Source organism: Schistocerca nitens, chromosome 1 (genome assembly GCF_023898315.1).
Source record: "Schistocerca nitens isolate TAMUIC-IGC-003100 chromosome 1, iqSchNite1.1, whole genome shotgun sequence".
Taxonomy (NCBI): domain Eukaryota; kingdom Metazoa; phylum Arthropoda; class Insecta; order Orthoptera; family Acrididae; genus Schistocerca; species Schistocerca nitens.
In genome coordinates, this window is record NC_064614.1 from 632,007,325 (window position 1) to 632,031,907 (window position 24,583).

Genomic DNA, 24,583 nt, shown 5'->3' on the forward strand with positions numbered 1-24,583 from the left:
GGCTATAAAGTGTCCAGTTGACTCTACCGAGCACCCATCGCAGCTGTTTCCTTTTGTGTTCCACCCGGTCTGGCAGGTGAATCCAGATCGGGAAGTGATCACTTCCATGCAAGTCATTGACCACTTCCCATTGAGCAGTATGAGCAAGAGCTGGAGAGCAAAGTGAGAGAGCATTGGCAGAGAACGATCCAATTGGCTGGGCAGAAGTGATTACTCTGTCCCATTTAACAAGTATGCACATGATGACATGAGAAGCCTCTCTATTGCTCTACCCCTGGGGCAGGTAGTTGCAGAGCCCCAAAGCACATTGTGTGCACAAAAATCACCACAGAGCACAAAGGGACGGGGGAGCTGTGTAATAAGGTCAATCAGGGCCTCCTCATCAAGTGCATCATGTGGGCGCAAGTAAAGGAAACATATTGTCAATGGATGATACACGTGCAGTGATACAGCAACTGCTTGTAAAGTAGTTGTAAGTGAGGGAGGCAAGGAGTGGTAGTCGGTACTGACGAAAATACCTACGCCTCCTTCAGCTCTCTCTCCACTCAGGTCGTCCGTTTTGCGGAATACATAGCCTAGTAGCTCAGGGGTGTACGATTGATGGAGATGAGTCTCCTGGTGACACAGACACAGTGATCTACCCTGAGATAAGAGACAGAGTTCATCCACATGTATCCCAAACCCCTGCAAGTTCGACTGTAGGACGGAAGCCATTTCATCAATGTAGTTTTAATTTATCCCTATCTTTGCACTGTAGAGGTTAAGCACTTGTAGAGTGAAGGGGAGTGGAGGAGCTGCCTGGATCCAAGGCATCTAACTCCATGATGTCCTCCTCATCGGTCAGACGTGAAAGAATGACATGTGATGGCACTTGGGACAGCTTTTGACCCGAACGTCATGAACCTTTCCCTGCACCCTCTCTCTTCGACAATGAGGCGGAAAGTGGGAGCTGAGAGGCACCCTGCTTGTCGTGTGCCTTCTTGACACTCACTACGGAACTGTTGCTGGTCTTTTCTGAGGTGGCTGCTAGGATTGCTTTATCCTTACTTGTTTTGCCTTGGCACGTTCACATGCAAGTACTGGTGTGGTGGTGGATATCATACACTGGACAACGTCTGCGTCGAGACATCGACCTTAGGAACATGTGTCTGTGCCATGGAAGCATGGCTTCAGCATAGGGGGCCTGCTTGGTGACTTCTAGTTCCTGAGTTTTTCATTCCTCCACAAAAACAGGGCAGTCTCGCCTCCAGAGCAATCCAAATCAGTTAACACAGACTGCTGGAGATGGACAGTCAATCCCAGTTTCATCGGCTGCCTTTCCACATTTCCCACAGTTTGCTTCACTCCCGCAACTCAGCACTGAGTGACGAAAATGGTGGCATTTGTAGCACCACATTGGGTTAGATACAGAAGGACGAACCCTAAGTCGGAGGAAACCTGCCGTGATTGGTCAGGCAAAGTTGGAGAATTAAAGGTCACAATAAATGTGGTGGTCTTCTCAATTTCTCCATTATTCTTATGCATCCACTGCTCTACATCCACTACCCCCTGTAATGTCCATTCCTGTTTAAGTTCGGCTATGTTGATATCCATAATGTCATGGCATGTGACCACACCCATGCTAGAGTTAAGGAGGTTATGCAGTTCAACAATTACAGCATATTCATCCAATTTTTCGGTCTTCATAAGTAGTTCCACCTGCTTTGTCCCATTAGTCTCGACCAGTAGGGAACCACTCTGCAGCCGCTTAATATACTTCAGGCTTCCATCAAGGCCCTCCAAGCCTTTATGGATAAAGAAGGGGGACACTTTTTCAAACGTCCCCTCCTTCCTCTTAATGACCAAAAATACATTTTAATTTATGACTCCTTAAACCCTGTTACTATAATTCAATTGATACAGGTTACCAGGAGGGCTAGCCTCCCTCATTTTTTCGGAGAATTGGGTGTGGATACTCCCCGGTGGTACACCCTTACCACTGTGAGGAGAAGAAAATGATTACGAAGGTTCCATCTTGGTCACACAAGCAGCTAGGGAAATAAGGGTCCACTCAGACAGAGCCCCACATGTTTGAGTAAGCCTTACACAACTGAGATATGGCAGGTTCCCCAGAGGTTGCCAGCTAATGACTGTACCACGTCAACAGCCATGCATCTCATCAGTGCGCAGCACACCTTGAGATTGAGGGTTTTTTTTATAGAGGTTTTTACCATCCTAGCTATCTGGTCGGTCAAACCAAGATCTCCATTCCCTGCAACATACAATGTTCCACTACCGTGCCATACAGTGGTCGTTGAAGCATGCCCAGGGTTTACGGTAACAGGAGACTGGCAGCACTTACCAATCCCTAGCTCAGGTACCCTGGGGTTGCAAAGCCCATACTCAGCAACCGAATGCTCAGCCCCTGACAGCTGAAGTGCAACACAGAAAGCAGGTGTAATGCTTAAAGAGTTGTCATAGCTCAGCCAGGTGGGAGAAAAAACCGCCGCAATTCTACTGGAAGGTGATGCTTTCTGTAGTCTGCGAAGGTATGAAGAGACCAAAGAAGCAGTTTAGTCTCGAGGTCACCTGCGGCCACCAGTTTAATGCTTGTAGCTATCATCATCACTGCTGATGGTTTGGCAAGATCTAGGTCCTTGAGGGATGTGAGAATCTCCACCTTATCGTCAGACACAGAACTGGTAGGAAGTGGTGGTATGGGGGGGCCAGTGGAGTTTCTTGTTTCTTACCACATTTCTTCTTTGTCTGTTTGTCCTCTTGCTTCTCTATAGGGGCTTGCTGGGAGGGCTTCTCTGAAGAAGCTTCTGGTACGCATGAAGAGTGTGAAGCCCTTCAACCAGCAGCTTGTGGCTCCTTCAGCCACTGTCTGGTGTCAACTTTTGGACATGGGGAGACATTGGAAGGCAGAGTCCCAAGGGACCCTTTCCATGCGAGAGGAGCCAAAGGAGGCTGTAGTTTCTCCAGCTCGGCAGAGGGGACAGATGATCTTAGCATTTCGGGAGAGGGGCGTTGCTCCTAAAGTAGATGCTTTGGGAGCAGCAGTAGAAGAAGTGTTCCCAACCATGAATGGAGGGGATATAATCGGGCTGAAGGAGGCAGAGACAAGGAGCCCTCAGTCATCAGCAAGGGTCACGTTGTCGTAGTTACAGCATAGGAGGATGTCAATCAAAAGGGATTCAACCGGTCATATTTAATTTTATCCTCGTGGTAAGTCAGCCTGTTCAGGGTCTTGTATCCCACAATTTTCCTCTCCTTCTGAAGAACTATGCATTCTAGCGAGCAGTGGGAGTACTGCTCTCCACAGATGACACAGGTGGGAGGTGGAGCAGAGCAGATGAAGTATTCAGATGCAATGGTTGTCTGAAATCTTTACATGTGTCACTAGAATTGCACTGGGAAGACGTGCCCAAATTTCCAGCAATTAAAGCACCGCATTGGGGGTGGGATGTATGGTTTTACATCACATTGGTATACGATCACCTTGACTTTTTCCAGTAATGAATCACCCACAAAGGTCAAGATGAAGGCACTGGTAGTAACCCTATTATTTTTAGGTTCGCTATAGGCCTGCCAGACGAAGTGAATACCCCATCATTCTAAACTGAAGTGTAGCTCATCATTGGACTGCAAGAGTATATCTCAATGAAAAAAAAAAAAAAAAATGCTCTGGACCATGTTTAGGCTTTTATGGGAAGTGACCGAAATGGGAATGTCACCTAGCTTATCAAAGGCGAACAGTGCCTGTGACTGGGCTGGGGATGCTGTCTGAATCAGGACTGGTCCATTTCTTATTTTGGGCAGCACCACCACTTCCCCAAACTTATCCTCCAGCTTTTCAGCAGAAAGAGAGGCTTTGTAGCCAGAAAGTATTCACCATCTGTTCTGCTGGAAACTAAGTGCTGAGGCGAATATGGCTCTCTTTTGTTCTGCAGCCCTATGTTCCTCCCATGGTGTACCTAGGGAGGGGAACGATTTTGGGTCATACTACTTGGCAATGAAGTCTAGCCTTCCCTTCTTAGGGACTGCTGGGGCCATTCGGCCTCCAGCAAAAGAGGACTTGGTCCCCTTCACTACGAGTCACCTGCTCTGAAGCCACCAATTCCAATCAGGGACTCTCCTCACGGGTGCCACCCAGCCACAGTAAACACCACCTGGTGTGATGGCCATTGCTGGAAATCCTGATGACCCAAGAAGAGGGGCACCTATTTCTTAGCATATGTGGGGAGTTTGCAGCTCAGGCATCAGCAGTCCAATCCCTGTGTTGTCAGGCTGCTACAACCAAGAGGGTACATGATAACCCCTCCATGATAGGCTGGTTACTGTTGTGGATACCAGGTGTGGGTGCAGAAGAGAACAGCAGACAACAAATGTAGAGGATGCACCCAGTAAGGTGTCCTCACACAAATAGCTGGATTACAGGTGGAGTTGCAGAGTCATGACAATAATAGGTCAGGAGGTCAAAGTGCATGATGGATGCACCACATAAGGCATCCTTTCTCAAATGGCCCACACTTCTGAAAAATTTTGAAAATGTGGTGGTCAAATCATAAAAGGGGACCATTAACTTACACGGCCAAAAAGGAGGAGACTATTTTTAGTCACCTCTTACAACAGGTAGGAATACCTTAGGCCTATTCTAGTCCCCCAACCCGCAGGGTGCATTGAGATGGAAACTCACCCTCAGTCTAGATAGTGTTCAAGAGGCGATGACAAAGAGAATCCGCAAACATGTGTTTGAGCATTCGGTTATGGATGCGCTCTGGCACTGGCGCTGTATCAGGGCAATGGGCTAGGATACTGAAGACTTTCCACTTACTGAATAAAGCATTATATGGCTCCCAGTTGCGTTTAGTGAAGGATAAGTGCATTCACTCCAACCACTGTTTGAGGACACGAAAAGCAGGTTGATAGTTCTCAGGGGCAGAGACTCGAGCATAATGCAGAGCAAAATATTCAGTGACAGTGTCTGGATCAGTGAAGGCAGCGACAGAATCTGGATCAGTGGGGACAGCACTGATCAATGAAATATGAGGTAGTGGTATCTGTAGAGGCATCTTATCTTCACCCAAACCTGGGAAGGAGGGTTATGGGGTGCAATGACAAAATTACTATTCCCAGCATTCTTGCTTCTCTCGTTTTATTAGGTGGCGGATCCATGCACACAGTCACTTAAAGGCAATGATGTGCTCCATCGATGGATGCTGCTTATGGTGTTGAAGAGCCTGCCTGTGATCTCTAATTGCCTCAGAGATTTCTGTGGTCGACCAAGGTACTGTCTTCCGATGGCGGAGATCCTGAAGAATAGGGGATCATTAAGTCGGCTACCGACAGAATGGCTGCTGTCGCACTGTGGACAGATGTGTCAATAACTCCATGCCGCGGGCAGCTAAGAATGACAATGGAGGTGAAAATATTCCAGTTGGCACTGTTGAGAGCACATCTAAGCAGGTGCCCAATGTTGAGGGAGAGACAGGGAGACTGGGAAGAGGTCACTCACTACCACATGTCATATTGGACTCATGGGTGACCTTGAAAAGAAGACAGCATGTGCACAGGAAATACTGTAGTCGAGCTCTGTGCAAGGGATTGGTAGGATGGATAATATGGATGTTAGCGCTCTTGTTGTACTCTATTATTTTTATAAAAACAAACAGCATAGACATAGGAAGTATTGGGTGCACGCTGCATTACAAGACTAATTTAAATTTATATGAGGCATAGTCCATATCAATTCAGGCTGGCTAGGAAAAAATCTTACCTTCATAGTCTCCGACGTTATTTAATTTAGCATATGTTAATATATAGGACTAAGTAAGGAAAACATATTTTTTTGTTTTCTCCAAAAACATTTCTCTTTCAAGGTACAGTCCTCCAAAGATGACACTGCGCATATCATTTTGACGATGCGAATTTCGGAAAAAAATTTAAAATGCTGTATCTTTGGAACAGTTCTAGATATCTTGTTGGGTTTTTTTAATTTATTTTATTTATTTATTTATTTTTTAACCTGAAAGATAATTGCTTTATGATTACAAAGAAATCCTCCATTTGGACTGATCTGTAAAAGTTCTTTTGCTATAGCATTCTGAACTTTTTATTAGAATTTATGGATTTTTTTTTTTTCAAAAATGCCAATCCATAAAATTTTGATTTTTTTTTTTTCTGTAGATTAGTACCATATAGTTCTACATTCCCTGAAAAGGAGAGCTTGCACTTTTAGGTTGCACAGGTTTTATGAACAATGGAAATTTTTGCCATAAGTAAAACCTGTTTTATTAGCACATTATCACATAACAGGCTCATAAAAATCAAAACCCATGATTTTAGTTTTGAAAGATGAGTAAGCGACTCATTTCTCAAGCATTTTAAACGGTTCCTAAATGTATGTGAAAGGTCCAAAGACTTAAAGGTTTCAATTTATACAACTTCTGTGCACTCTGTTTTGTACTGAAATCAGCCAGTCAATGAATTAAAAATCTGTTCCACTGCTTCAGTATCTTCCGTTGATATAAAGTAATGCCTTCCTGTTGAACCAACAGGAACTGGAGCGCTTACAATCTTTAAAACATTGTGATCAGGAAGTGAGCACTGATGGCATTGTTGCTGTCCTTTAGCTTGAAATCTACATCCAGCCGCTGGTCCATGTGGTAGCATGAAGTTCACTACAATTTCGTTTAACTCATAACTTTTGTCTATAATCTCTGCAATTCACCAGTCACAGTCATACACACATGCCACAAACATGCCCCTTCTCAGGTTGTGAATCTGAATATTATCCTGCTGGTTTTGAGGTGTTGGCCAAACGAACAAAATTTCTTCTTTCTTGCTCTTTAAAGTGCGTGCAATGAGTTCGCCCATCACTTTGTGTCTTCTGATTTCCTTTCACAGGAGTAGTTTGTTTGGACCATCCTTCTTTTTTTCTGTTCATGGAATTCTTCGATTTCCTCTTTGGACAAAAGAATGAGGGCTGTGGATGTGTAAGATTTCACGACTCCCGTAAAATCCTCAGCATTCTGAATCACAGCTGTATTTGGTCTGGAAAGATTATGTTTTGTAGCATGGTGCTTCAGGAGGTCTCCTACACCACCACAAGGTCCCTTCCCGTGACCAGTAGCACTGTATATCCAGTCAGTTGGCACAAGCAACTTACTCATTTCAAACAGCTGGTAACGATTTTTAAAATGGCTAGGAGCACCATCAGAAATAATAATGATCTTCTCTGCCCCTGTTTGCAGTTGAAGAATTTTGTGCATTGTTAACAAAGCATGTGCTGAGTCATGTCCTGTGTCATCACTTATAACTGCTACACTTGTGGTCTTGTTTTGAAAATGTGTCACTCCTGTAAAAATTGAAACTTGGTAATTACTTCAATGATAGCCTTGTGCTTCTTGTGGGAGAATTACAGACCAATTCTCAGCAAAATCACAGTGAAGCACTACACATGGTTCTTCAGTCTGTACACACCCTTTCACTTCTGCAATGTGTTGTTGCAATTTCTTCAGATGCTGGTGTGTTACTGCTTTCACTGACCATTTACCAAGTTCACCAATGAAACTGTCAAAGGCAACACTTTCCTTAATTAGTTTATTTTCCTCCCATATCGCACATGTAATTTCTGCAGAGTTATCTGCTACGTCTTCCAGGCCAAGTGTTTGTAAAGACAGTCCTCCCTTTCCAGGGCAGTCACCATATTCTTGAAACAAACAAATCTCTTGCTTTATGACACAGACTACTAAGGTGTCATATGTTACATGCTCCAGTAAGTTCTTCAAAGTTACCACACAAAGTTCAAAATTTGTGCAGTACACACATAAACAGACATCTATAGGTGGGTGTGGAACTACCCACTTAGGTCGTAGTGGATAAAATTTTGATCTTCCAATATGTGAAGTTGTACAGTCGCTCTTATAAATTGCAAAAGTTTCTTTAATACTGTGAGTCGTATCTCTTCACTTTCACAACTTTTTGAGCTTAAACTGTTACAGTTATAGTGTCTTTTTGTTGGCATTCTGGCGAGAACAGTCCCATTTATCTTCCAGATAAAATGACTGCACTATTTGAACTGGAGTTGCTTTTACAGGATGACCATAATACGGATCTGGTCTTCCAAAGACTCCTTTTACAGACCTCACATTTCTTGATTTGTCTACCATGTACTTTGATACTGAAGGGATTTGGTTTAAAATTGTTTTCTTTGAAAATAGTTAAAACTTGCACCTTTTCACTGTAGGATGCACAATATTCAACAGCTGAATTGATATTTGTGCAAAATTCCTAGCAAGAGGTGCAAGAGTGCTTTGGTTCATTTTCTTCTGAAGATGGAACTTCTACTTTGAAGAGTGTGGTCAGTTTTGCTGTAATGTATTCATCCATAGCTTTAGTAATTTCTCTGTGCTTTCTTGATGCATAGAGCTTATGACTCGACTTCACTGACCACGGTTTCTTAACAGGACTATCACCTACCACAGTAGTTGACTGATTCAGGGTATTTAATTCTTCCTCTACTGATGCAAAATCTGCATCATCTGCACCATGGGAGGGTTCATCTTGTTCAGATACTATCATTGTTGTTCTTCTGTCAAAACATTTAGAACACAAAAAGTCACCACTTGAAACATCTTCATTTTGAAACAGACTTCAAATCAGAACACTTATTCCCAACCTGAAGAAAGTCTGTTTCTTTTTTTGTTTGTCTTATACATCACTCTTTTATGGATATTCAAAAAGTCAGCAAACTTCACTCTCCTGTGGCCCCAGTTAGAAGACACAAAACACACTGCATTCCTCTCGAAAACACAGAATTCACTGCATGGTCTCAGATTTCTTAGAAGCCTCTTCAGTAAACAAATTAGCACTGAACAACTACAATACAAACCCTGCAATGAACAACCACAACAAAGAAACTAAAACAAAGTGTAAGAAATATCTGCAAAAATGCAAGTGAAAATAAATAACTGCAACAAAGAAACTGATAAGAAATAACTGCAACAAAGACAATAGAAATAAACATTGTAACAGAGAAATTAGTAAGAAACAACTTCAGTGGAGACATACATTACCCTTGAAAGTAAAAAAAAATGGTTTCTTTAAAACAAAACCTGTCCAACTTAAAAGTGGAAGCTCTCCTTTTCAGGGAATGTAGAACTATATGGTACTAATCAACAGGAAAAATATCAAAATTTTATGGATTGAAAGAAAAAAAAAAACACTCCATAAATTATAAAAAAAATGTTCAGAATGCTGTAGTAAAAGAACTTTGACAGATAGGTCCAAATGGAGGATTTCTTTGTAATCATAAAGCAATTATCTTCAAATAATAAAAAAACCAACAAAATATCTAAAACGGTTCCAGAGATACAGCATTTTAAAATTTTTCCCGAAATTTGCATCTTCAAAATGGTGTTCGCAGTGTCATCTTTGGAGGACTGTATCTCGGGGCAGGAATTTAAAAAAAGAGAGAGACACGTGTTTCTTACTTATTCCTGAATTTTAACATATGCTAAACTCAATAGCATCTGAGACTATGAAGGTAACCCCCCTGCCTGAAGTGATACAGATTATGCCATGAAAAATTACAAGAGAATGACAAATCATGTTAATTTTTTCAGGATGTCAGAAAAAATGTTTGACAAATTATTGTCAATCTCATGAACTCATTTGCAACATGAAGACACCAGCGTGTGAAACTACATTTCTGCTCCTGAAATGCTTGCAGCGACACAGAGGTGAGTAAGCAATAAATTAATATTTACTTATTAGGAAATATTTATTTTCTGTGCAAAAATGAACACCACAATTTAAAAAGACCTGTTTTCAAACCAAGTTGAAAGTCAGTGAATAAAATTATCTTATTTATATTAAGATGAAATATTGCTGTTAGTTTTTTGCAAAATTTGAAAAGCTCTGAAAATTTAAACAATGTAGAAGGAAGACTCATATACAATTCCAACTATGTATCTCCATCAGGTGCAGCTGAAACTATGGGAACATTCGGCAGGAGTGTACAGTGAATAGTTGTGTTGATTAGGCCGTGGTGATTGGCACAACGATGTACTGGCATAAGATTGGTGTTCATGTGATGCATGATTCCAGGAAATGTTGGGACACTGTTGATGCATGTTTCTATTTTGTTGTTCTCAAGCTCATGACTTCGTATTAGTTTCATGACTTCGTATTAGAAACCTATGATATTTTCATCATTGAAATTGTCCACAGTTGGTGGAATCACTTTAAAGAAAGACATACTTCTACACTGCCCAATAAGTGCATCAATGATGGTAATCATTTTCCTGCACAATTCATTTGTAGCTCTCCTGTTTTACTGTGCTTTATGCTTACATTGGTGACAATTCTTTTCACTCTGTGTGTCAGCAGGGTTTACGTTGTCACTATTATCAGGCATATTTGAAGATCTTTCTCGCGTAGCTGCTATTTTTAATATAAATTGCGGTTGGCCACAAAACATGTATTTCTGCCTCTTGTTTGCTCCAGAATCACTCCTATTCTGTTCGTTTAATTTTCTGTGACATTTCATCCAATTATCTCTGATACTAGCCAATTTTTTAATTACTATCTTTCCTGAAAAGAAAAGAATACTGGAAATATTTATTTGTTATTGTTAATTTATTATATATTTCTATATACAATCCTACACATTGATCTTGCCAAAAGCCGAGAAGCGATGATTCTTCTTAGTGTTTTAGCTCACTGGGGCACCCTGGGATGCTCTCTGGGGCACACTGGGATGCTCTCTGGGTCCTCTGGGATGCTCTACAGCGCAGTTTGGGATGTTGTCACTTGCACTTTCTAAAATTAGTTTCCTATGTTATTGTTTAGTTTAAAGTTGCGAAGCATCCTTATCTATCTCATGAGATTTTTTTTTTTTTTTAAGTATACAACTACTATTTATTATTTGTTATCGTTAATTTATTATATATTTCTATATACAATCCTACACATTGATCTTGCCAAAAGCCGAGAAGCGATGATTCTTCTTAGTGTTTTAGCTCACTGGGGCACCCTGGGATGCTCTCTGGGTCCTCTGGGATGCTCTCTAGGGCCGTATGTGATGTTGTCACTTCCACTTTCTAAAATTAGCAACTGTTAACCACGAGTTGCCACTAACTACCTCTGTAGTTGTACAAGAAAACTGAAATACAGCACTATGCATGGCTGTCTTCATTTAGCTGCTGCAGCTATGTAAGGCGGGTGACCTTGAACGGGACTTAGCCGCAGCACGAGGAGCCAGACGGATCGCGCTATAGTTCTAACTAAGCGCGATCCGTAGAATTGCTCGGCTTCTGGCGCCGCCATTGCGGTTTATCAAGGCGCTACTTCCTGCCGCGCTCAGTAGTCGTCTCATTAACTGCAGGAAGTGTGACGTATGGCGCGGCTCTTATCAGTACTTGCAGGCAGCAACTGCATGTTTGTCTGTCTTCATTTAGCCGCTGCAGCTACGTAAGGTGGGTGACCTTGAACAGGACTTAGCCGCTGCACGAGGCGCCAGGCGGATTGCGCTATAGTTCTAACTAAGCGCGATCCGCAGAATTGCTCGGTTTCCGGTGCCGCCATTGCGGTTTATCAGTGCGCTACTTCCTGCCGCGCCCATTCTTATCAGTAGGAGCATCCGCTACTGAGGCAGCTGCACGCTCATTCAACTCGAGGCAGCCGCACATTACGCACAGCCATGCCGTACAGGAGAAGAATGTACAGAAGGAGGAGCAGAATGCCTTTATACAAGAGTGTTGATAGTTTTACTATTACACCAAATGAGACAGGACAACAAGAGTTACTACAAGGACCAATTACCTTTGTTGGTTGCAAGATACAATTTTCTTGTACAACTACACAGGTAGTTAGTGGCAATTCTTGGATGACAATTGCTATTATTCAAGGAGGTGAAGCAGCCCTTGGAGGATTGGAGAGTTATAATGAAAGGGACATAATATGTTTTCCATCAGATTCACCTGGTCCTACTCCAAATCCCATGCCACTTTCCTTGACGTTGACCTCCATCCGTCCAATGGCCAGCTTCACACGTCCGTCCACATCAAACCCACCAACAAGCAACAGTACCTCCATTATGACAGCTGCCACCCATTCCACATCAAACAGTCCCTTCCCTACAGCCTAGGTCTTCGTGGCAAACGAATCTGCTTCAGTCCGCAATCTCTGAACCATTACACCAACAACCTGAAAAAAGCTTTCGCATCCCGCAACTACCCTCCCGACCTGGTACAGAAGCAAATAACCAGAGCCACTTCCTCATCCCCTCAAACCCAGAACCTTCCACAGAAGAACCACAAAAGTGCCCCACTTGTGACAGGATACTTTCCGGGACTGGATCAGACTCTGAATGTGGCTCTCCAGCAGGGATACGACTTCCTCAAATCCTGGCCTGAAATGAGATACATCCTTCACGAAATCCTCCCCACTCCACCAAGAGTGTCTTTCCGCCGTCCACCTAACCTTCATAACCTGTTAGTTCATCCCTATGAAATCCCCAAACCACCTTCCGTACCCTCTGGCTCCTACCCTTGTAACTGCCCCTGGTGTAAAACCTGTCCCATGCACCCTCCCACCACCACCTACTCCAGTCCTGTAACCCGAAAGGTGTACACAATCAAAGGCAGAGCCACGTGTGAAAGCACCCACGTGATTTACCAACTGACCTGCCTGCACTGTGAAGCTTTCTATGTGGGAATGACCAGCAACAAACTGTCCATTCGCATGAATGGACACAGGCAGACAGTGTTTGTTGGTAATGAGGATCACCCTGTGGCTAAACATGCCTTGGTGCACGGCCAGCACATCTTGGCACAGTGTTACACCATCCGGGTTATCTGGATACTTCCCACTAACACCAACCTATCCGAACTCCGGAGATGGGAACTTGCCCTTCAGTATATCCTCTCTTCTCGTTATCCGCCAGGCCTCAGTCTCCACTAATTTCAATTTGCCGCCGCTCATACCTCACCTGCCTCTGTACTTCTGCCTTGAGTGACATCTCTGCCCAAACTCTTTGCCTTTACAAATGTCTGCTTGTGTCTGCGTATGTGCGGATGGATGTGTGTGTGCGTGCGAGTGTATACCTGTCCTTTTTTCCCCCCTAAGGTAAGTCTTTCCGCTCTCGGGATTGGAATGACTCCTTACCCTCTCCCTTAAAACCCACATCCTTTCGTCTTTCCCTCTCCTTCCCTCTTTCCTGATGAGGCAACAGTTTGTTGCGAAAGCTTGAATTTTGTGTGTATGTTTGTGTTTGTTTGTGTGTCTATCGACCTGCCAGCGCTTTCGTTCGGTAAGTCACATCATCTTTGTTTTTAGATATATTTTTTCCCACATGGAATGTTTCCTTCTATTATATATATGTATATATAGTTATAGTTATAGTAGAGGGAAACATTCCACGTAGGAAAAATATATCTAAAAACAAAGATGATGTGACTTACCAAATGAAAGTCCTGGCAGGTCGACAGACACACAAACAAACACAAACATACACACAAAATTCAAGCTTTTGCAACAAACTGTTGCCTCATCAGGAAAGAGTTTCCTGATGAGGCAACAGTTTGTTGCGAAAGCTTGAATTTTGTGTGTATGTTTGTGTTTGTTTGTGTGTCTGTCGACCTGCAGGACTTTCATTTGGTAAGTCACATCATCTTTGTATACTATTAACAGAATTGTACACAAGGTTTGCAAGGAGATGTGGTTGTTATTGTATAGCACATATATGCCCATTCCGGAGGAACTTGACTGGATCAATACACTGTGTCAGTTTGAAATTACTGCAAATTTTCCGACCTACATAGTGGCCATTGATGGTAAATACATGATGTTTATAAAATCAGAAGAAAGTTGTTCCAACTTTGTCAATTACAAAACTTACTATCCAGTCCTCCTGATGGCAGTAGTGGACGCAAATCATAATTTTATTTTTTGTGGCTACTGGTGCTTATGGAAAGACTGTAACTCAAGTACATAAGAAACTTCAGATCTGATGATGACACCTCTAGTGTGTTGAAACCGGCCATCTAGTAAACTGTCTTTAAATGATCTTCGCTTTAGAATTATTTATACAACAGAGTGATCGCCACGTAACAAACAATGTGTTCACTGCCAGATATATAAGAAATGTCTTTATGGAAAATGTTGCAGAAGAACACACTAAATGTACCTCCTCCCACGCCACTCTAGAATATTCCGGGGGCATTGCCTTCTGTATTCACAGGAGCTGAAGCATTTGCATTGCGCTCTCATAAGATACGCTACTGGCCATTAAAATTGCTACACGAAGAAGAAATGCAGATGATAAACGGGTATTCATTGGACAAATATATTATACTAGAACTGACATGTGATTACATTTTCACGCAATTTGAGTGCATAAATCCTGAGAAATCAGTACCCAGAACCACCACCTCTGGTCGTAATAACGGCCTTGATACACCTGGGCATTGAGTCAAAAAGAGCTTGGATGTTGTGTACAGGTACAGCTGCCCATGAAGCTTCAACACAATACCACAGTTCATCGAGAGTAGTGACTGGAGAAATTGTGACGAGCCAGTTGCTTGGCCACCACTGACCAGACGTTTTCAATTGGTGAGAGATCTGGAGAATGTGCTGGCCAGGGCAGCAGTCGAACATTTCCTGTATCCAGAAAGACCCGTATAGGACCTGCAACATGCAGTCATGCATTATCCTGCTGAAATGCAGGGATCAAATGAAGGGTAGAGCCATGGGTCGTAACACACCTGAAATGTAACATCCACTGTTCAAAGTGCCGTCAATGCAAACAAGAGGTGACCGAGACATGTAACCAATGGCACCTGATACCATCACGCCGGGTGATACGCCGGTATGCCGATGACGAATACACATTTCCAATGTGCGTTCACCACGATGTCTCAAACACGGATGCAACCATCATGATGCTGTAAACAGAACCTGGATTCATCTGAAAAAATGACGTTTTGCCATTCGTGCAACCAGGTTCGTCATTGAGAACACCATCGCAGGCGCTCCTGTCTGTGATGCAGCATCTACGGTAACCGCAGCCATGGTCTCCAAGTTGATGGTCCAAGCTGCTGCAAACGTTGTCAAACTGTTCGTGCAGATGGTTGTTGTCTTGCAAACGTCCCCATCTGTTGACTCAGGGATCGAGACGTGGCTGCACGATCCGTTACAGCCATGTGAATAAGATGCCTGTCATCTCAACTGCTAGTGATACGAGGCTGTTGGGATCCAACACAGCATTCCGTATTACCCTGCTGAACCCACTGATTCCATATTCTGCTAACAGTCATTGGATCACGACCAACGCGAGCAGCAATGTTGCGATATGATAAACCGCAATCACGATAGGCTACAATCCGACCTTTATCAAAGCCAGAAACGTGATGGTACGCATTTCTTCTCCTTACACGAGGCATCACAACAACGTTTCACCAGGCAACTGCTGTTTGTGTATGAGAAACCGGTTGGAAACTTTCCTCATGTCAGCACGTTGTAGGTGCTGCCACCGGCGCCAACCTTGTGTGAATGCTCTGAAAAACTAATCATTTGCATATTACAGCATCTTCTTCCTGTCGGTTAAATTTCGCATCTGTAGCACGTCATCTTCATGTTGTAGCAATTTTAATGGCCAGTAGTGTACAATGTATCACTAAAAACCCGGCCTGGTGTACAGCAAAAATTCTTGTCATGGACAAGACCCCTTAAGGGCACTGAAGTCACCTAATATTAGAGAACGGGGACGGGGATGGGGGTGGGGCACGTGAAAGAGGGGGGGGGGGGGGGGGAGCTGACAAACCATGCAGACAACACATGTTCTGAGACACTTCACCATTGGGAGGGAGATAAACATTACAGGAGATAAAAATCCTGAGATGCCTTCACCTGAACAGCCACAGCCTCCAAAATTATATCAAGAGGCACATACAGAGTCCAGAACATATGTGCAAACTTCACCCAACACCCTATCATAGTCAGTGCCACTTTTAAAATATCTCTGGAAGCCACAAAGGAGAGGGGTCTGTATTGCCAAAAACCAAGTTTGCTTTAGGGCATTGCAGAAAGCAAGAGAGGAGCTTAAGAGGTTGTACCTTAGTCAGATGATGGAAAAATCTGCTAAATTCCACTGAAGAATCATGACGGTGGTATTTCATCAGGCCGTGAAGGGACCAAGGAGACAGTTTATGCCCAGGGTCACCTGTTGCCATCTGTTGAGGGACACACACATGTTCTGAGACACACTGTGTGGTGCAATCTGGAGCCTCAGGGGCCACCATGATCTCCGCCTCGGCCACAGAAGTGGAGCATTTGGGATCTGCTGGCATGGCGGCCAATGGAATCTCCTTTGTCTTGGGAGACTTCTTTTTATATTTCTTCTTCTTGGGGGGTTTACATAGCTGGGAGGGCTTCTCTGAATTAATTTCTGAGGCTGAGGAAAGTTGGAAAGCCCTATGACCAGCAGCTTGTGGCTCATTCAGACACTGGCTGATATTCGGGTACAGACCAGCAGAAACCAAGGAGGGGAGTGTCCTGAGGGTCCTCTTACTGGTTTGGGAAGCCAGAGGAGGGTGATGCATCTTCGGCTGAGGGATGTGGATTGACATCCCCTGTTGGTGGAGAGCCACTGCTCCCAAAATGGGTGTGGAGGAAGCAGCAAGAGTAGAGCCCCCAGCTGTCAGGGGGGCAGGCATGCACTGTCAAGCAGTCCTTGAGGACCCACTGTAGGAAGCATTATGGGCAATGTACCATCCTCGGAGAGGGTGACATTGTCTTAGCTGTAGCAAAAGTCATTTTCATGCGTGCAGGATGTAGACGTTCATACTTTCTCTTGGCCTCTTGGTATGTTAGTCTGTCCAGAATCTTAAAACCCTGTATTAACTTTCTCTGAAAGATGGTGCAGTCTGATGAGCAGGGTGAATGGTGCTTGACTGTTGACACGGATAGGGGAGGGCACAAGGAACATCTGCATACAATAGTCATTATCAATTCCTACAGACTGGGCTGGTGTTGCAACACGAAGGCATGTGCCCAAATTTTGTGCATTTGAAGCACTGCACTGGGAGGGAACATATGGTTTCACATCATATCAGTATACACAACCTTGACTTTCTCAAGCAACGAATTGCCCTCAAAGGCCAAGATGAATGCCCTAGTAGCAATCCTATTGTCCTTTGCCCCCCTACATACATGACGGTCACAGTGTACACCCAATCGCTCCAAGCTGTGTGTAGCTTATCACACTGCAAGAGGAGGTCACTAAGGAAAATGATGCCTTGAACCATATTTAGACTATTATGAGGACTGATAGTCACAGGAATGCCACCCAGCTTGTCACAAGTGAGCAACACATGTGCCTGGACAGGAGATGCTGTTTTAATCAATACTGGCCCACTCTACATTTTGAAAATGGCTGCAACTCCCCCAAACTTGTCTTCTATATTCTCTACAAAGAATAAAGGCTTTGCGGCCAAAAAAGAATCCCCATGTGACATTGTACAAACCAGGTCTGGGGGGAGTATTCTCTGCTTGCCACTTAGTCATAAGTGTCTCCCACGGCAGAGACAAGGAAGGAAACATTTTGGGGTCATATCTCTCTGTGTTGAACAAGTTCTTTCCTCCAGAAGAGACTGCTGGGGCCCTATGATTACCAGTGGAAGAAAGCTTCATCCATTTCACATGCAAATCATTCACCATGGTGCCACTCATTCAAAATGGTGGCTCTCCCCATGGACACCATCCAGGCTCAGCAACGGCTACCCTGATAGTAATCCGTTGCTCGGAGTTCCTGTGTCACAGTCATGATGGTCACACTCCTTGGCATACATGGGGAGTTTCCAGCTCGGGCACTAACAGTGCAGTCCCTACTTGATCAGGGGGCTACCACCATGCAGGTACTTGATGACTCCCCCCCTCCCCCCCCCCCAGCATCACATCAGGATGGCTGTGGTGTTGGGTTTCAAGCATACTACCTTACAGGAAAGGAAGGGAGCTAATGTGGAAAAGCACAAAGGTGGAACAACATGAAATTGGGCAATCTTTCCAGTACAATCTGCACTTCTGAAAAATTTGGAAAAGTGATCACAGGTGAATCCCAACAATGAGAACCACACATTTATTAATGAAACAGTATAGAGAGCACAAGAAATGAAATACTAGGGTCCTAATCATGTACCAGGTCCAATTTGATGGAAAGACAGAGGGGGAATGGGATAGTGAAAGTACAGGCTTGCAGCACAGGAAATAAAGTGTTGCAAACGCTGGGGCCCCATGGTAGCCAAGCACGTACTTGCAAAAGAGTTGCGAGCCTCCTGGTGGCACTTCTTAGGAACCAACTCAATGGGATGTTTCAAAAACAGTGAATCGTCGGAAACATTCTCAAATAGGTACAGTAAAATAAATGTGTAAACTTACGAGCTCATGTAGAACAAGATGGCCGGCAAAATTATCCTCCAAGAGGAAGATCATGGAGGGCTACGATTCTTCTTCTCCTTCTTTTTTGTGGGGCGGGGGGTGGGGTTCCAACTGATATGTTGAGCAGTGTGCAGATGGTAAACACAAAGGATTTTCCTGCTGCTATTAAGATTGCTGTGCAGCTAGAAGTAGGTACAGCAACACAAGTGCAGGATAAGTGAAGCGCTTTTTCCTCAGCAGTAAAATGATACAGCTGTGGATTTGTGGGCCATACTCTGAGGCAATGCCGCCAACGACAGTGTTATCAGTTTTGACTGGTATGACACTATGCATGGGATTGTAGGAACAGAAAACAGGTTCACAGAGTGTCATTACACACTAATGGGAATCCACAACTACCAGAAGACATTCACAGTGAAGATCAGCACTACAAAACTATATGTACAGGCGGAGTGTTACTTATTTGGCATGGTAATTGGTATGGAACATTAGTTTTTGGTGGACCAGGGGCTCATGTGTCAGTAGCAAGTCTAGAACTCTTGGGTAAGAAGTGATGGCATTCCCTTGTTACGAATTACTGGGATTAGGGAACAATGAAGTGGCTTCACTGGGGCCAACATTGTCTAATTTTTGTATTAAAGCAAGGAATTTTTGAAAGCACACGAAATTGTTGCTGTACGTAAGTGAAGGACACTGCACAATCCTTTGGTTGGATTTCTTGAATAAGCATCACACAAAAGTTGTTGATCTATGGTAGCACACGACTGAACTGAGTGGAACACTGTTTTGACTGGGACAGACCACTGAAAATGATATGCTGTCTCACGGTTCTCCTAGCAAGAAGGTGGAACCAATCAAAATGTGTACACAATTGTTAAGGCTTATTTCACATGACAAAGTGCCAAAAAAGCACAGGAAAACTACTCTGGGTGAAAGTAGATACCAACTTACTGAGTGACATCTTGTGTGTTACAAAGCCATCACAACATTATTTTATGTGTATGAATGTGGCACACATGCACGATGTGCATGGGAAATACATGCTTCCAGTTAGTGTAGGTAGTTTCGGTGCCAATGAAGTAGTTTTGTCGTATGGGTTAACAACTGCCAATATGGGAGTCCAGGATGGGTCCAGCTCAGACAGGTCTAGTTTTGACCTTTGTCAAGAACTGTTATGGATCATACTCCATACCAAACGTCACAGAAACACTGGACAACCTGGGTCAATGCAAGTATTTTCAACAATGGATGTGGAACATGGTTACCAACAGTTGGAAGTATTAGCAGAGGACCAGCCAAATACTGTGTTTACCATTCCATCAGGGCATTATCAGTATCAGCAGCTGCCTCTTAGACTTAAGAATGCATCAATCACATTTCAGTAATTATTGGAAGAAGTGTTGAGGGATTAAATACCACGTCACTTTATAGTCTATTTGGACAATGTTTTTGTTTTCTATAGGAATTGAAAGAAGCACACACACAGTTTGCTGGAAGAAGTGTTTCAGAGAATGCGTTCATTGTGCTCAAAACTGAATACTGAAAAGCGTTACCTTGAATTGGGAGAAGTTAGCTATCTACACCATGTAAATAGGCATGAAGGCATAAAGACTGACCCAAGATTAGTATGTGCAGTCCATAATTTCTCACCACCACAAACTGCAAAACACTGCAGTCATTTTCAGGGTTGTATAATTACAACATCATAGAAAATTTGTCAATGATGGCATTGCTAACCCACTGGCACATTTGTTGAAGGAGGTTGTGATATTTCAGTGGACAGGTGACAGTCAGTCCGCATTCAAAGGATTAAAAAAGGCATGAACAACTAGCCTGATGTTAGCATTTACAAATAGCGAAAGAGTGTTTATCCGGTCCTGTGATTCAAGCAACCATGCAGTGGGATGCATTCTGAATGAGGAAGTATACTGCAATGAGCACCGGGTTGCACATGCATCAAGGGTGTTAAATAAGCCAAAACACAATTACTAAACAACAGAGATGATGATGTTCAGCTTAACCTACAGTCGCATGTACTTTCGTTGTTACCTGAATGGCAATAAATTCGAAGTCGTAATGGACGGCATTAAAATGGCTATTAATACTGAAAGATCCTTCAAACAGACTGACTCAACTGACATTAAAATTAATCAATTGAGGTAGTACACAAATCTAGCAGGAAGCATGACAATGTAGATGGTCTGAGCAGGAAAACTGGGGTCATAAAAGTGCTTGGCCAAAGTCTATCAGGGCAGTATACAGTAGACAGATGCCATCACCTGAAACTTCCTGGCTGATCAACAACTGTGTGCTTGACTGAGATTCAAGCTTGGGACCTTTGCCTTTCATAACAAGTGCTCTACCACTGTGCTAACCAAGCACAACTCACGACTCGTCCTCACAGCTTTACTTCCGCCAGTACCTCATCTTCTATCTTCCAAACTTCACAGTAGAAAGGATATTGCGGAGATATTGCTTAGCCACAGCCTGGGGGATGTTTCCAAAATGGCAGTTACACTTTTCAGTGGAGTGTGTGCTGATACAAAACTTGATGGCGGACTATAACTGTGTACTGGACTGACACTCGAACTCAGGACCTTTGCCTTTTGTTGGTGAGTGAGCCAGACCATGTCTCTGCAATATTCTTTCTTCCGGGAGTGCTAGTCTTGTAAGTTTCACAGGAGAGCATCTGGGAAGTTTGGAAGGTCCGAAAAAATTTCTAATGTGTTATTATGAGTCATCCAAAGTCATACAGATGACATCACCTGAAACAGAAGATAGAGGGCAAGATGTATGTGAGACGCCACATGCATTCAGGTCGTGTCAGTGAGTGCTGAGTTTCACAAGGTACATGGAGCAGCTTTGGAGTAAAACATGTTATGGCTATGCCACTGTCTGTTGATATACTTTCCGGGATGTGAGGTCGTGGTCCAAGAACTTTTCTGCTCCTTACGTTTCGTCCAGGACTGCGCTGGACTTCATCAGAGGCGCTGCTCCGCTGAGTCTTGCTGACTGACTGGTCGGGTGTCTGAGAGCCTACAACCCTGTCTCACTCCCTTCCCAGCCCCTGCTTCCCTTTCATGCCCCTTTACTCTTATAACTACTTGTATGAATATCAAGAACTCAGATGGAAACCCAGTTCTAAGCAAAGAAGGGAAAGCAGAAAGGTGGAAGGAGTATATAGAGGGTCTATACAAGGGTGATGTACTTGAGGACAATATTATGGAAATGGAAGAGGATGTAGATGAAGATGGAATGGGAGATACGATACTGCATGAAGAGTTTGACAGAGCACTGAAAGACCTGAGTCGAAACAAGGCCCCGGGAGTAGACAACATTCCATTATAACTACTGACAGCCTTGGTAGAGCCAGTCCTTACAAAACTCTACCATCTGGTGAGCAAGATGTATGAGACAGGCGAAATACCCTCAGACATCAAGAAGAATATAATAATTCCAATCCCAAAGAAAGCAGGTGTTGACAGATGTGAAAATTACCGAACTGTCTGTTTAATAAGTCACAGCTTCAAAATACTAACGTGAATTCTTTACAGACAAATGGAAAAACTGGTAAAAGCTGACCTCGGGGAAGATTAGTTTGGATTCCGTAGAAATATTGGAACACATGAGGCAATACTGCCCCCACAACTTATCTTAGAAGAAAGATTAAGCAAAGGTAAACCTACATTTATAGCATTTGTAGACTTAGAGAAAGGTTTTGACAATGTTGATTGGAATATTCTCTTTCAAATTCTGAAGGTGGCAGGGTTAAAATACAGGGAGAGAAAGGCTATTTACAATTTGTGCAGAAACCAGATGGCAGTTATAAGAGTAAAGGGGCATGAAAGGGAAGCAGGGGCTGGGAAGGGAGTGAGACAGGGTTGTAGGCTCTCCCCGATGTTATTCAATCTGTATATTGAGCAAGCAGTAAAGGTAAAAAAAGAAAAGTTCGGAGTAGGAATTAAAATCCATGGAGAAGAAATAAAAACTTTGAGGTTCACTGATGACTTTGTAATTCTGTTGGAGACAGCAGAGGACCTGGAAGAGCAGCTGAACTGAATGGACAGGGTCTTGAAAGGAGGATATAAGATGAACTTCAACAAAAGCAAAACGAGAATAATGGAATGTAGTCGAACTAAATCGGGTGATGCTACAGGAATTAGATTAGGAAATGAAACACTTGAAGTAGTAAATGAGTTTTGCTATTTGGGGGGCAAAATAACTGATGATGGTCGAAGTAGAGAGGATATAAAATGTAGACTGGCAATGGCAAGGAAAGCGTTTCTGAAGAGAGAAATTTCTTAACATCGAGTACAGATTTAAGTGTCAGGAAGTCATTTCTGAAAGTATTTGTATGGAGTGCAGCTATGTATGGAAGTGAAACATGGACCATAAATAGTTTAGACAAGAAGAGAATACAAGCTTTCGAAATGTGGTGCTACAGAAGAATGCTGAAGATTAGATGGGTTGTTAGTGTTTAACGTCCCGTTGACAACGAGGTCATTAGAGACGGAGCGCAAGCTCGGGTTAGGGAAGGATTGGGAAGGAAATCAGCCGTGCCCTTTCAAAGGAACCATCCCGGCATTTGCCTGAAACGATTTAGGGAAATCACGGAAAACCTAAATCAGGATGGCTGGAGACGGGATTGAACCGTCGTCCTCCCGAATGCGAGTCCAGTGTGCTAACCACTGCGCCACCTCGCTCGGTAGATGGGTAGACACATAACTAATGAGGAGGTACTGAATAGGATTGGGGAGAAGAGGAATTTGTGGCACAACTTGACTAGAAGAAGGGATCGGTTGGTAGGGCATTTCCTGAGACATCAAGTGATCACCAATTTAGTATTGGAGGGTAGCATGGAGGGTAAAAAACGCAGAGGGAGACCAAGAGATGAATACACTAAGCAGATTCAGAAGGATGTAGGTTGAAGTAGGTACTGGGAGATGAAGAACCTTGCACAGGATAGAGTAGCATGGAGAGCTGCATCAAACCAGTCTCAGGACTGAAGACCACAATAACAACATACACATATCACATATGGACAGTGCGATGATTAAATCACAAAGAAATTATCAGTGAAGCTCACAACTATGAAACTATGGATAGGAATGATTTTCATGTGAATTACATGGCAAAACCCTGTGCTGTAAAAATGATCTTTAGGCCTACTGCAATGCCTGCAGAACCATGAAAATAAAAATATTAGGTATGTGCAATGAGGTATAGCTTTTATGTGCGGACGCCAAAGTGTCAGCACATTGAAACATTACTAAAGAAAGAGTTGAAAAAGGCGTTAATAAGTAAAAGTTTCTACTGGACTGAGGCACACATAGATAATTAACGCTAACACAGGTCTGCCACTATGTTCAAGTACACGTGTAATGCGTTTTACTACGTCTTTCATATGACTAACGTTTCAACTGCTACTTCACTCTGTTTCAGGCAGTCGGGTACCAACAAAGCTGATGTAGGGTGTGCAGAGCATTCGTTTGAAAGTAATATCACTTACTTCGAGCCATAAATTTCCGTAACATATAAGTCTTCCACAATTCCTGAGTCATAGGGATGATGATTATCAATGGTATACGGCGCCCAGTATTTATTGGCCAGCTGTAAACAGTAAATATTTATGTTGAACATTTAACAGTGTTAGACGGACATGTAACCGTAACATAAGAAGTACGAATATAACAATAATACAAACTTGTGTTATTCTGTCAGCATTTATCTGTTCAACTGTTGGCGCTGGGCCTGCAGATTTTGTTGTTGCAATGCCACTTGCCATATCGTTTCAACGTCCCTTAAGCACTGTTTACATCACAACAAACAAAACACCGCCATTACCCACCCATCAGCCACAGATCTTCACGTGCTCGATCCGCATGTTTCATAGATTACAATCACACAACATACTTATTATTATCCTTGCCACCCCGGAGATGAGATTCATACATGGACATCTGTGATCTTCCGGTAAAGATTTTGGTTCGCTGCCAGGCCACTTGGAGCGCTGCAAGTATCAAAATTCGGTCAAGTGTCAAGCTTTTTGTACAAGCCTGATGCTTGCGGTAATTTACCCTACACAGTACACACGGACAAGCAAGCTTGCGCAAGCATGATTGTCAAGCATGCAGTAGCATGTGTGGAGGCCTTAGATACGCGA

The 24,583-nt window shown here is 43.3% G+C and overlaps 2 protein-coding genes across 2 annotated transcripts in view; one reads left to right on the forward strand and one right to left on the reverse strand.

The window, feature by feature from the left end:
* Window positions 1-23,997, forward strand: part of LOC126257820 (probable G-protein coupled receptor Mth-like 5) — a 128,256-nt gene extending 104,259 nt beyond the window's left edge. The window contains exon 5 of the mRNA XM_049955593.1: window positions 23,863-23,997. Coding sequence (XP_049811550.1) covers window positions 23,863-23,941 — 79 coding nt within the window. The 3' untranslated portion in view covers window positions 23,942-23,997. The remainder of the gene's footprint in view (window positions 1-23,862) is intronic.
* Window positions 1-24,290, reverse strand: part of LOC126257794 (RNA helicase aquarius) — a 368,203-nt gene extending 343,913 nt beyond the window's left edge. Inside the window, exons 1-2 of the mRNA XM_049955590.1 lie at window positions 24,125-24,290; window positions 23,930-24,030 (exon numbers count right to left, since the gene is read on the reverse strand). Of these exons, the coding sequence (XP_049811547.1) occupies window positions 23,930-24,030; window positions 24,125-24,205 (182 nt within the window). The 5' untranslated portion in view covers window positions 24,206-24,290. The remainder of the gene's footprint in view (window positions 1-23,929; window positions 24,031-24,124) is intronic.
* Between the last annotated feature and the right edge of the window lie 293 nt (window positions 24,291-24,583).